The sequence below is a fragment of the Cricetulus griseus genome, unplaced genomic scaffold (assembly GCF_003668045.3).
Source record: "Cricetulus griseus strain 17A/GY unplaced genomic scaffold, alternate assembly CriGri-PICRH-1.0 unplaced_scaffold_53, whole genome shotgun sequence".
In the NCBI taxonomy this organism is placed as follows: Eukaryota; Metazoa; Chordata; class Mammalia; order Rodentia; family Cricetidae; genus Cricetulus; species Cricetulus griseus.
Window position 1 is genome coordinate 23,353 of NW_023277286.1, and position 13,803 is coordinate 37,155.

At 39.2% G+C, this 13,803-nt stretch overlaps 1 protein-coding gene across 1 annotated transcript in view; it reads left to right on the forward strand.

Annotated features, from left to right (window-relative positions):
• The window catches only part of LOC113839111 (kinesin-like protein KIF11), a 140,242-nt gene that overhangs the window by 12,894 nt on the left and 113,545 nt on the right, over positions 1-13,803 (forward strand). Inside the window, 8 exon segments of the mRNA XM_035453880.1 lie at positions 3,558-3,690; positions 3,861-3,958; positions 4,044-4,122; positions 6,559-6,744; positions 7,049-7,173; positions 8,706-8,796; positions 9,028-9,270; positions 10,629-10,724. Coding sequence (XP_035309771.1) covers positions 3,558-3,690; positions 3,861-3,958; positions 4,044-4,122; positions 6,559-6,744; positions 7,049-7,173; positions 8,706-8,796; positions 9,028-9,270; positions 10,629-10,724 — 1,051 coding nt within the window.

Here is a 13,803-nt window from a genome sequence, read left to right on the forward strand (position 1 = left end):
AAGATTTAAAGCTTTATACACTCCCTTGTCAGTAGACATTCCAGGAGGTCTTTTTTTCTTATTTGTTGCTGTATACACTCCCATGTCACTAGACATCCCGGGAGGTCCTTTTTTCTTATATTTTATTGTTAGGCGCGCCCCATCTCTCACTACATTCGGTTTCTGATATGTAATTCTGAACTTCTTTAAGATTGCTACAACAGTGAGAAAAGTCAAAATAGCTCCTAGTAAAAGCATAGAAGCCTCTATATTAACCTCCCACAATAGCAACATTCCCAAGCCAAAGTCTAGAAAAATCATACCTCTCCGAATTTTTCTCATTACATTCGGTTTCTGATATGTAATTTTGGACTTCTTTAAGATTGTTACAACAGTGAGAAAAGTCAAAATAGCTCCTAGTAAAAGCATAGAAGCCTCTATATTAACCTCCCAAAATAGTAACATTCCCAAGCCAAAGTCTAGAAAAATCATACCTCTCCGAATTTACCACCCTGCAGTTCTGAATCCGCCTCGTTAGAGGGGTCTCTGAGGTGCTGGAGATGTTAAGATTCCCGGGTTTCGGCACCATATGTCCCGCGCCCGCTCTGTATTCCTCGCCAGCAAGAAACACACGCAGGACACTCGGATCCTTCTGCAGACAAGCTTTAATGCATTAGACTGAACAGAGACTGAGCAGAGAGTGAGCAGAGACTAAGCAGAGACATTGAACTAAGAAAACCATTCCTATATAAAGGGCTGACCAGCCGCCTGGGACGTATTACCCTATGAATGGCTTCAGCTCCTCAGGCAAGAATGAGCCACGGGATAGGCAGAGATCAAAGGAATGGAGATTACCCAGCGCCTGTGAAGTAATTCACACCTTGGTGTCTTCAGGCAGCATTATAATGCAGGAACCGGCTTCCTACAACTGTTGACTTATAAAGGTTACAGTCCCCAGAAATAAAATAGGTTGTTTTAATTTTCAATTTACTTAGTTTTTTTCATCATTTCTCTTGGGATGAAATTTATTAGGTAATATAGCTTGACATAGTGCCAAGCATAATACTTGGTACTAGGGATATAGTAAACTAAACAAATATCCTAGTCTAAATTTTGTTAACACTAATGGGTGATTATGAGAAATGACTTTTAAAAGGGAATGTGGTAGGAACCTGCAACAAAAATGGAATGTGCCCTTATTTATGGGAAGAAGAACACAGAAGAACACCATGAGAAGGAACCCTGGGTTTCATTTGGAGACAGGTGCATGGCAGGCACACTGCCAGCTGAGCTTCCTCTTGTTTGTTTAGTAATTGGTTGGGGGCATATCTAGAGGACATAGGCCAGCTTGTGGGAGTAGGTTCCTTCCTTTCACCATGTGGGTTCTGGGGATTGAGTTCAACTTTTCAGGCTTGGTGACAAGCACCTTTACCCACTGAGCTATCTAACTCTCCCACCCAAACCTGCCCTCCCCACCTTTAAAAATGTATCTTTGTGTGTGCACGCATGTGCAGACCTGGAGCTGACCTTGAATATCTTGCTAGATGGCCCAGCATCTCTCACAGAACCCAGAGCTTACAATTATGTCTGTTCTAGCTAGCCAGCTTGCCCCAGAGATGCCTGTCCTTGCCTTAACAGGTGACTTGGACACATTTCGCATTTATTTATTTATTTATTTATTTATTTATTTATTTATTTATTTAATTTTTGAGAAAGCAAAACTAATTTTATAGGAATAGAAAGCAATTTGGACCCCCCCCCCCCAGTAACAGATAACATTGGCATGGATAGAAGAGAAAAGAGAAACAAACAACCAATCAAACATCAAAACAAGCTGGAGGCAAGGTACAGGCAAGTATCCCAATAAACTTAGAGAACAAAACTGCAAGATAGTAGGAGAAAAAGAAGCTGTTTACAAGTATTTAGAAGAGATCAAGTTATTATTGTTTTTCTCATCATCTTTTCTCAGACATCACAGGCAGCTTGGCTTCTAAGTGAGGATTGGTGATCCAAACTTTGCACTTCACTCTTGGACCACAAGTACTCTATTCACTGAGCTATCTCCTGAGCTCGTATGAAATAGTACTCAAACCTAGCCATTTCGTTAGAATGAAGACCAGCGATCTCTTCTGCTTGGTCAGTGTAGCACTTTGGTGCTTGTTTCATCATTTGAAAAATGAGGATGGTGTTACTACTAACTTCAGGTTGAGAAATTAACACCGTGGGTTAACATAATACTCTTGGAATAGTTGTGCTGGGTGGGCATTGGACCAAGAGCCTCACATGGTCTACATAAACACTGTGCTACTTAACTATATTTGCACTCTTTTTTTTAGACCAATCTTACTAAATTTCCAAAGTTGCACTTAAACTCAATCTGTAGCTCAGGTCTTGACCTTGAGCTTCTCCTGCCTCAACTTAGTAGCTGGGATTCCAGGCCTTTGACAACCATTCTTGAGTCATTAATTTTGTACACTTATTATTTTGTGCCAGATAACCTCTGGAAGACTTATAGATTGCATATAAATTTGATGTTTTTTCTATAATATCATAACCTAACAATCACATTTTAAGAATATTGGAGATATGAGCTGGGTGTAGTAATACATGCTTTTAATCCCAGCACTTTGGAGGCAGAGGCAGGAGGATCTCTATGAGTTAAGGTCAGGACTACCGAGAGACTTTCCTCAAAATAGACAGACAGACAGATAAAGTGAGAATAGAATTCTGAAAAAGATATTCTTACATTTTAAATTATGTTAGCCTCTATTCTAAAAAGTGGTTAGAATTGGAGCTGGGGATACATACAGCTCATTTGGAAGTGCTTACCTAGCATGCACAAAAGCCCTGGGTTTGGTGTCTACTTCCTCATAAACCCAGCATGGTGGCACACATTTATAATGTTAGTACTTAGTGGGTAGAGGCAGGAAGATCAGGAGTTCAAGGCCAGCCACTGCTACAGAGTGAGTTTGAAGCCTGCTTGGGGTACCTGAGACCTGCCTCAAAAAGATAGAAGACGAGGGAGAAAGGAATTGCTAGAAGAATTATGTTTTACCTATCTTTGAAAACTAATTTTATTTCTGGGGAATTGAGGCCTTTGATTCTACTGTCTGCTTTATAGAGTCATTTCCTCATTTAATCCCTATAAACAACCTCATATTACACATTATTCCCCCACCCCTTTTTTTTTTTGGATGTTTTAAGACTGGCTTTCTCTGTGGCTTTGGAGGCTGTCCTAGAACTAGCTCTTGTATAGACCAGGCTGGCGTGGAACTTAAAGAGATCCACCTGCCTCTGTCTCCCGAGTGCTGGGATCAAAGGTGTGCACCACCACCGCCCAGCTGTTTTTTGGTTTTTGTGTTGCCCTGGCTGTCCTGGAACTCTCGCTGTAGACCAGGATGACCCCGAATTTAGAGATCTGCCTATCTCTGCCTCCCAAGTGCTGGGATTAATGGTATGTGCCACCATCGACTGCCCAGCTACACATATTTTCTGATTAATGTAGTGAAGGAAAGCATTACCATTTAACTTGTTAACTAAAAGTTCCTAACTTTAACTTTATGTATTTATTTTTACAGACCATTTAATCTGGCAGAAAGGAAAGCTAACGCCCACTCGGTAGTAGAATGTGATCATGCACGGAAAGAAGTCAGTGTACGAACTGCAGGATTGACTGACAAGACCTCAAGGAAAACATACACTTTTGATATGGTACTTACTTTCTTCTGCTTTCTTCGATCATTCACTCATATAAAGTAATTCTATGGAGAATGGTATACTTCTGAACCTTGTCTTCAAGTTTGTTGAGCTAAGTTCTAGTGGGCAGAATTATTACCATGAATGATATGTTTTCAGAGTTTTTCTCTCTTTTTTTAAAATAGGTGTTTGGAGCATCTACGAAACAAATTGATGTTTACCGAAGTGTTGTTTGTCCCATTCTAGATGAAGTTATTATGGGCTATAACTGCACCATCTTTGCGTAAGCAAAACAACTAATTTTCAAGTTGATGAGGTTTAGATGCGTGTATTTGTTTTTGATTTAATACTTTTTGAAATCTCGACAGATATGGACAGACTGGCACTGGAAAAACTTTTACAATGGAAGGTGAAAGGTCACCTAATGAAGCATATACCTGGGAGGAGGTATTTATCATTTATAATGACCTTTTGTCTTGAGTGTGGCAAAAATTTGGCTAACTAAAACCTGGTTATGGATCTCTGTTGAGATGCAGATCAGCGAACCACGTCAACCATGAATCTAAGTTCTTTATTGTACTAAGGTACAATAAATAGTGCTTCAGTAAAATTACTGATGTATCAGAAATATATGGTCTCAATGGGAGAGATAAGACCAACACATACAATACAGTTAAGTGATGGGGTCTATTTGCTGGGTGGTGATGGTGCATGCCTTTGATCTCAACACTCAGGAGGCAGAAGCAGGAACATCTCTTGTCTCCCAGCCTGGTCTACAGAGTGAGTCCCAGAGCAGCCAGAGCTGTTACACAGAGAAGGCCTGTATCAAAAACCTGATAACAACAACAACAACAACAACAACAATAATAATAATAATAATAATAATAAAGTGTGTGGGTTTCCTACTTAGACTCTAGAATAGCAGGAGCAGAATATAGTGTCTCCCACTACCACCCTGTCACCCTGTTTTATCTGTAGGCTTTAGTGTTTCAAGACCTGTAGTGGGTACCTAAAATAGTAAGTAGTAAGTTATACCATGTCTTTTCTTAATGTGTACCAATGACAGCATCTAATTCATAAGTTTGGCCTAATAAATTGTTTTTTTTTTTTTTTCAAGACAGGGTTTCTCTGTGTAGCTTTGGAGGCTGTCCTGGAAGTAGCTCTTGTAGACCAGGCTGGTCTCGAACTCACAGAGATCTGCCTGTCTCTCCCTCCTGAGTGCTGGGATTAAAGGTGTACGACATTAAAGCCCAGCATGATAAAATTTTTATCAATAATAACTAACAATATAACAAAAAAGTAACAATATTCTGTAATATGTTATTCAAATACAGTTTCTGTCTCAATTTTATTATACTGGTCTTTGTCACTTAAATGAACTTTACATTTTTCTCTTTGATATACCCAAGTTGCCAGAATCACTCCTATTTGTGCTTTAGGTGATAGTTTAAATATTTGTTTGTTTGTTTGTTTTGTTGTTGTTGTTGTTTTTCAAGACGGGATTTCTCTATGGCTTTGGAGGCTGTCCTGGAACTAGCTTTTGTAGACCAGGCTGGTCTCGAACTCACAGAGATACTCCTGCCTCTGCCTCCCGAGGGCTGAGATTAAAGGCGTGCGCCACCAATGCCCGGCCTAAAATTATTACTATTACTACTACTATTATTACCACTGTTTTGGCTTTTTGAGGCTATAACTCAGGCTGGTCTAGAACTCATATTAAAGCCTTTGGATTCGTAATAGTTGTTGTATCTCAGCCTCTATAGTGCTGGGATTATACAAGTAAGAGTTACTCAAATATTTAACACTGTCCTATCAGAACTATGGATTTGATAACCAATAGCACTACCAAGTAACTAACAAGCAGGAAGCATAGATGGTATAGACACATAGTCAAAGGGGTAATTCATGTTCCTGGCATTAAGCTGCATTATTTCATTGTGCTACCCACTATTATGTCCAGTTTTAAATTTCACAGCTGTTTATTTGTGGATTTTCCATTTAATATTTTTTAGACTGTGGTTGACAATAGATCAGACTGAAGTGACTTTACTTTTAGTTTTTAAGTTGCCTTGGCATAGTTAGCCCTCAATATCCACTGAGAGGGGTTGATTCTAGTACACATACATACACACCAAAGTCTGAGGATGCTCAAGTCTTTTTAATCAGATGATAGACTATTTGTACTCAGGTTAAATATATCCTTTCACAGCTTAAATCATTAATATAATGCAATACTATGTAAATAATTATTGTACTATGTTTTGAGTGGTGGGTGTTTGTTTTGAGGCAGGTTCTTAATGCAGTACAGGTGAACCTTAAAATTGCTATGTAGCTGAGGCTGGCCTTGAACTGATCATCTTCTCTCTATATCCTAAGTGTGGCAGTTACTGGCATGCACTACCACACTGTGCTTTTTTTAAGGGAATGTTGACAAAGGAAAATGTTCAGTACAGATAACATTTTCTTCAAGTATTTTTTGTGATTGGTAGAATACAGAACAAGTAGATAAGAAAGGTTAACTGGCTCATATTGAAATACAGTATAAGCCAGGTGTGGTGGCCTGTGCCCAGAATGCTAGTGCTTAGGAGGCTGGGTTAGGAGAATTGCAGATTTAGGGCCAGTCTAGGCTCTAAAGTCAATATGATGGTGTGCATCCATAATTCCAAATACCCCAGAGACTGAGGCAGAAGGACCTTAAGTGTGGGGCCAACCTGGGCAATTTAAGGGAGATTCCTGTATCTAAAAGGGAAAACAGTGGTAGAATACCTGCCTCAATCTGCAGTATTGCAAATACAGTAATAAACTATGAAGGAGGGCTTTGTCATGTTTTAACTGTTGTAGTAAATGGAATTTTGAGTTTAATTCTTATTAATATAATTTTAGGATCCTTTGGCTGGTATAATTCCACGTACTCTCCATCAGATTTTTGAGAAACTTACTGATAATGGCACTGAATTTTCAGTCAAAGTGTCTCTTTTGGAAATCTACAATGAGGAGCTTTTTGACCTTCTTAGTCCATCTACCGATGTCTCTGAGAGGCTACAGATGTTTGATGATCCCCGGAACAAGGTAACTCAGTCTAGAATAAAGTTTCTGAATTTTAATGTATAAGTCTTAAAAGTCAGCGTACTTTAGCCGGGTGTAGGTGGTGCACGCCTTTAATCCCGGCACTAGGAGGCAGAGGCAGAGGCAGGCAGATCTCTGTGAGTTCGAGACCAACCTGGTTTCCAGAGCGAGTGCCAGGAGAGGCTTCAAAGCTACACAGAGAAACCCTGTCTCGAAAAACAAACAAACAAAAAAAAAAAAAAAAATATTAAAAGTCAGTGTACTTTTTCTTTATAAAGTAATAGATATTCTTTTAATATTTGATCAGAGAGGAGTGATAATCAAAGGTTTAGAGGAAATCACAGTGCACAACAAAGATGAAGTGTACCAAATTTTGGAGAAGGGGGCAGCAAAACGGACAACTGCAGCAACCCTGATGAATGCCTACTCCAGGTAAGGGAGCTGTTTCCTTTGCTTTATGAAAAATCTGGAGGCATAAAATCAGGACAGGTTAGGGAACTGCGTCATAGTGTAGATTTGGTACGGCAATATTGGAAGATTGTGGAGGGAAAACAAAGATAAGTTAAACTAGTGCAGAAGAAGTAAAAGTTTTTTTTTGGGGGGGGGCGAGTTTCAAGACAGGCTTTCTGTGTGTGACAGTCCTGGCTGTCCTGGAACTTGCTCTTTAGACTAGGCTGGCCTCAAACTCACAGAGATCTTCCTGCCTCTGTCTCTAGGGTGCTGGAATTAAAGGCGTGTGCCATCACCACCCAGCTCCTAAACTACTTTTTTAAAGTGGCCTCTTAGGCATTGTTATACAAGTCTTACTGAAAAAAAATCCAATGGTCTCAATAAAAGGAATTCACATGTTAATTTTCATTCTTTTGTGGAGTTTTGTTTTTGTTTTTTTGGTTGCACTGGGAATTAAATCCAGGGCACATGTTAGGCAAACACTTGATCACTTGAGCTTTAGAAATTGTGATCAAATCTTTGTTTTAAAATGATTTTACATTGGTGTAGACACACAGATAGTCACTAACTCTGGCATTCATGAAAAGGGAGGCAGGAAAAATTTCTCTAAATACATTAACCACCATGTCTGGTTAAACATTTTTTTTCTTTCATATTAAATAAAGACCACTTTTTGTAAATAAAAAATTAACTCAGTCTTCCCAAGACAGTTAATATTTAAACTTAATTGCATTCATTCCACAATCTTGGAAACTGGTGGGTAGGTCTGAGATGGCTCAGTGGGATAAGATGCTTGTCATACACAACCTAGCTCCTGGGTTTGATCACTGAAACCCACCCACCTAAAGGTAGAAGGAAAGAACCAACTCCATGTGGCATGTGCCCTACCCCTTATTGTGTATATAGCCAAATCAATCAATGCATAATAAATGAAATATTTTTTAAAGTTAAGTCAATGGGTAATAATGGGAAGCATAAGATATATAGAACTTAAGTGTATATAGTTTGTTTCTCCTTGCACCCTCCCCTCTTCTATGATTTAAATAACTTTTATAAAATAAGAATTTTTAAAAGTACAAAGAAGAAAATGAAAAGTTACTATATTCTCTACTGCTAATGTCTTTAATAAATTCATTGAGGTTCTGGATGGGAGCCATCTGCTCTGAGACACTCCTCCTTTTCAGAGGGGCCTGGAAATTCTTTGTGTGTGTGTGTGTGTGTGTGTGTGTGTGTGTGTGTATTGCTGGGGATGGAACCCAAGAACTGGTGTGTACTAGATTCAGACTACATCTCAGCCCTAAAAGTTCTAGGGTAGTTTTGATAACTTCTTGTTAGGATTAGCAATATTGTAGGTAGCAGCTAGAGATTTTGTCATCCCAAGTTTTATTTTCTGACTGATTATATCTTTGTCTTCCCTTATGCATTTAGATCTTCCTTGCCTGTTTTTAGTATTTCATAGGGAACAAATAATGTTTTGCATTGTAATGAGTGGACAACCTGGTCTTGTTTTCTAGTCGTTCCCATTCAGTTTTTTCTGTTACAATACATATGAAGGAAACTACAATTGACGGAGAAGAGCTTGTTAAAATTGGGAAGTTGAATTTGGTAAGCTTCTTGTCTTGATGCCACTGTGCTATTGTTGATTACTTCCTAGGGAAGCTTGGGATTTCACTTACATACAGTGTTTTCATAGTAAACTTAAGTAAAAAAGAAGAAGAAATGTCATGAAAAATGTACTTTGCTAGCCATTTGTATGTTATATTATCAAAGACACAAAAGAATACAAATCTTTGAATCCAAATATAATAGATTGACATTTTCTTTTTAAAATTAAAGGTTGATCTTGCAGGAAGTGAAAATATTGGGCGTTCTGGAGCAGTTGACAAGAGGGCCCGGGAAGCTGGGAATATCAACCAGTCCCTGTTGACTTTGGGAAGAGTTATAACTGCTCTTGTGGAAAGAACACCTCATATTCCTTATAGAGAATCCAAATTAACTAGAATCCTGCAAGATTCTCTTGGGGGCCGTACAAGGACTTCTATAATTGCCACCATTTCCCCGGCGTCTCTCAATCTTGAGGTAAGCTCTTTGAGAGAAAGCAGCAAATGTGGGAACTGTAAGCCTTTCTTTACAGTCATATTTTTAAAGTTCATTTCCTTGTTTCGTTCTATTCTGTAACATAGAAGAATCTGGACATTGTACATGAACATATCTTAGAGGATGCCACTACAATAAAAAGCCAGTTATGACTTCCAAAGTGTTTCCTTTCTTTTTCTCTTTTGCTAGTTTTCTTTTGATATAGAATTTGCTGTATCTTTTGAGCTGGCCAGAACTTATGCTCTTCCCCCATAGCTTCCAGAGTGCTATCAAACTGGCTTCATGATTTAAAATAAAAAAATAAATAAATAAGTTTTTTGTTTTTGTGTTTTGAGACAGGGTTTCTCTGTGTAGCCCTGGCTGTCCTGTCACTGGCTCTGTAGACCAGGCTGACCTTGAACTCAGATGTGCCTGCCTCTGCTCCTGAGTACTGGGATTAAAGGCATGTGCCTCCCAGATAAAATATCTTTTACATTCATTTGTGTGCTTATTTTGTGTGTGCTTGTGTGTGGGTATACAGATGGGGTCAGAAAACAACTTGTGGTTGTCAGTTCTCCGCTTCTACCTTATGGGCTCCAGGGATCAAACTCAGTCCATTTGGGTTGGTGGCAAGTGCCTTTGCTCACTGAGACATCTTGCTAACCCTTCATACATTTAAAAAGAAAAAAAATTGCTGGGGCTGGAAAAATGGCTCAATGATCAAGAGCTTTGGCTGCTCTTATTTCAGCACCCACATGGTGACTCAGACCATCTGTAACTACAGTTGTAACTGATGGCCCTCTGTTGCTGCCTCAAGCAGTAGACCCACACAGAGTACACACTCACACATACATACACTCATACACAGTAAAAAAAGATTGCTCAAGGTCAGTAGTGATGGGTGCTGTGTAGGGGCTCATTGAGAACTTAGACTGAGTCAGGCCGTTTTTGGGGCACTGACCTCTCATACTTAGCATACTATTTTCACTATGATAGATTGTTGTACTATGTTAAAATTGTGCTATACATCTACACTTCATTTTTTTATGTGTGCATAATATTTAATTATATGGATATTGGTGTTGTGTGACACTGTTCCTGGAATCTCATAGATAAATGTCTACTCACCTTAGATAGAATGCATGCTAGACCAAAGTAAAGACATTTCCAGAGCTCACCTTGGTGAACTAATGGTTTTTATTGGGTTACTTATAGTAATATGGATAAAGAATTACTTACAAAAGCAGAAATGACTCAAAATGCATTGCCAAAAGCCTTCCCTCTCCCCTATGTGCATTTTAAATAACAGAAGTATTTTCATCTTCATGCCTTCAGTGATTAACCTTTCCTTTTCATGACAGGAAACTTTGAGTACATTGGAATATGCTCACAGAGCAAAGAACATAATGAATAAGCCTGAAGTTAATCAGAAACTAACCAAAAAAGCTCTCATTAAGGTAATTATGAATTTGTATGGAATAATGTAATCATGTTGAGACAGGGTTTCTTTGTGTAACCCTGGCTGTCCTAGAACTCACTATGTAGACCCAGACTGGCCTTGAACTCACAGAGACTACTCTGTCTCCTAAGTGCTAAAAATAGCAACAGTTCACTTTTGATCAAGATTTGTTAAATTGTTTGTTGTAGGCATTTGTTAATGAGTGAAGGTCTCACTGACCAAGCAAAAGGGTTCTGTCCACCATGGATCTGGAGACCCTGTGGCAGGCATTTGTGCTAACAATTATACATTTTGTTTTCATCTTTGAGGTGAACTTTACTTACCATGACATTTACTGCTTGTCAGCATTTCTTTCTTTCTTTCTTTCTTTCTTTCTTTCTTTCTTTCTTTCTTTCTTTCTTTGGGGGGGGGGGTGGTGAGACAGGGCTTTCTCTGTGGCTTTGGAGGCTGTCCTGGAACTAGCTCTTGTAGACCAGGCTGGTCTCGAACTCACAGAGATCCGCCTGCCTCTGCCTCACGAGTGCTGGGACTTAAAGGCGTGTGCCACCACCGCCCATCGTCAGCATTTATTTCAATGATTTTAATACATTAATGTAGTTGTCCAACATCTATACAATCCACCTTTAGAAAAAAAATTAACATTGTAGTTTCCCTTCTTTGTAACCAAGTGGCCACAGATATGCTTTCTCTGTCTGTCTGTCTTTTTGTTTTGTTCTTGAGAAGAATCTTAGTTTGTAGCCCAGGCTGGCCTGGCGTTTGTTTCCTTACCCTCCTGCTTGGCCTCTTTAGTGCTGGGATTGCAGGCATGAACCACCATGCCTGGATTATCAATACACTTTCAATAGATAGATTTGACTTTTCTATACATTTCCTAGAAGGAGAATCATAATACTATTTAGGTTTTGCTTCTATATCTTACTTGGTATAACATTTGAGATTTTATTTATGCTATTGTTGATGTGTGCCAGTAGTTTTTCTTTATATTGCTGAATAGTATTCCATTATATGGATAATGCTATACTTTGTTTGCATATACATCAGCCAAAATGCCATAAGACGCTCATAGAATTCTTCCTCTCTTTTTAGCTCTAATTCCTGTACTCACTACTCTGTTCTATAGAATCCTGTCGTTTTGGAAGTATTATCGAAGGGAATTGTGTATAGTGCATAAACTTCTGGAGTTGTCCTTTTAAATTTTGTATTATTTTCTGGAGGTTTCACCTAAATTGTCCTGTATCTTGACAGGTCTTTTTAGTGCTGAGTGTTTTATGGTGTCTGAGCTATTTGTATAATTTGTGTGACCATCTTGGAATGATTTATTGAATAACTTCAGTTTTTTCTGTTTCAAATGAAAGTGCTATTTATATTGATTTATAGTCATTTGTGTAAACATACATGTCTTATTTACTGTTCTAATTGCGGTGAGGAGACACCATGACCAAGGCAACCTATAAACTAAAGTATTAGGTTGGACTTGCTGACAGTACATGATCTTCATGGTGGAGAGCTGGGTAGCAGGCAGGCACAGTTTCAGGAGCGGCAGCTGAGAGCGCACATCTGATCTCAAAGATGGAGGCTGAGAGAGCAAAACTGAGCATGGCATGGGCTTTTGAAATTTGAAAGCCCACACCCACTGACATACTTCCTCCAAAAAGGCCATGCCTCTTACTCCTTCCTAAAGCTCCAACTGGGAACCAAGCATTCAAATATATGAGCCTATGGGGCCATTCTCATCTAAACCACCATGATACATTGTCACTTAAAATTTTTATTAGTAACTATTAACTGTGTCCATCCACGTGGCAGCTTCTAGGAGTCTCTTCTTCTTAACCATGACCCAAACCAGACCCCAACCCTAACTGAGTTAGGTATCGAACTCAGGCTGTCATGATTCTGTGGCAAATGCTTTTAGCAGCAGAGACATCTCTTCTGGAATTACACTTTTTTCTTTGAGTTTTCTGTGATAATAGTAACTGAATACTTGAGTTTTTAAGGAATGACTAAAGTACTTTCTTGTGATGGTGTGGAGTTGAGTCTCACTCTACTCCAGGCTGGCATGGAACTCTTAATGCTTCTGCTTCCTGAGTGCTGAATTTACAGGCGTGTACCACTATGCCTGGCTCTACTAAACTGTTCTTTTTTTTTTTTTTTTGGTTTTCGAGACAGGGTTTACCTGTGGCTTTGGAGGCTGTCCTGGAACTAGCTCTTGTAGACCAGGCTGGTCTAGAACTCACAGACATCCACCTGCCTCTGCCTCCCAAGTACTGGGATTAAAGGCCCAGCTACTAAACTGTTCTTTAGAGTGGATGTAGAACCTTGCCTTTTCACTAGCAACCTGAGTGATGTAGTTTCTCCACATCCTCATCAGCATTTGGTGATACAGTTAATTGTTCTTTCTAGCTGTTCTGAAAATATGTGGTGTTAGTTGTATCACTTGGCTTTAACTTATATTTTCCTAATGACCAATGATATTGAGCACCTTTTTTGTACTTGCTTACTTGATATTCATATGTTCTTTTTGTTTTGTTTTGTTTTGTATTTCAAGACAGGGTTTCTCTGTGTAGCTCCTGGAACTTGGTCTGTAAAACAGGTTGGCCTCAAATTCAGAGATCTGCCTGCCTCTGCCTCCTGAGTGCTGGTGAAGGTGTGTGCCTTCACCATCCAGCTCAGATGTCCTTTTTGGTAACATGTTTATGCCCTTATCACTATTTTCTAATGGATTATTTGTTCTTTATTGGTGTTTTAGAGTTGGATTTTAGATTTTTTTCTTTTAACGTGTGTGAGTGTTTTCCCTGCAAGTGTGTTTACCTCATGGATGCAGTGCCAGTGGAAGCAAGAAGAGGGTTCAGCTCCCCTGGAGTTAGAGTTGTGGGTGTCCCTGAGCTACAGTGTGTGTGCTGAGAATGGAGCCTGGGTCCTCCGGAAGGACCAGTGTTCTTAACTGCTGGGTCATCTCTCCAGCCTATAGAGTTCTTAATATATTTTAGTTACTTTGTTACATAGAACGTTTTCTGGATATTTGAGGTTTGCAAACATGTTTTCCTAGTTTGTTGTAAGGCTTCCATCTTTGTTGCCAT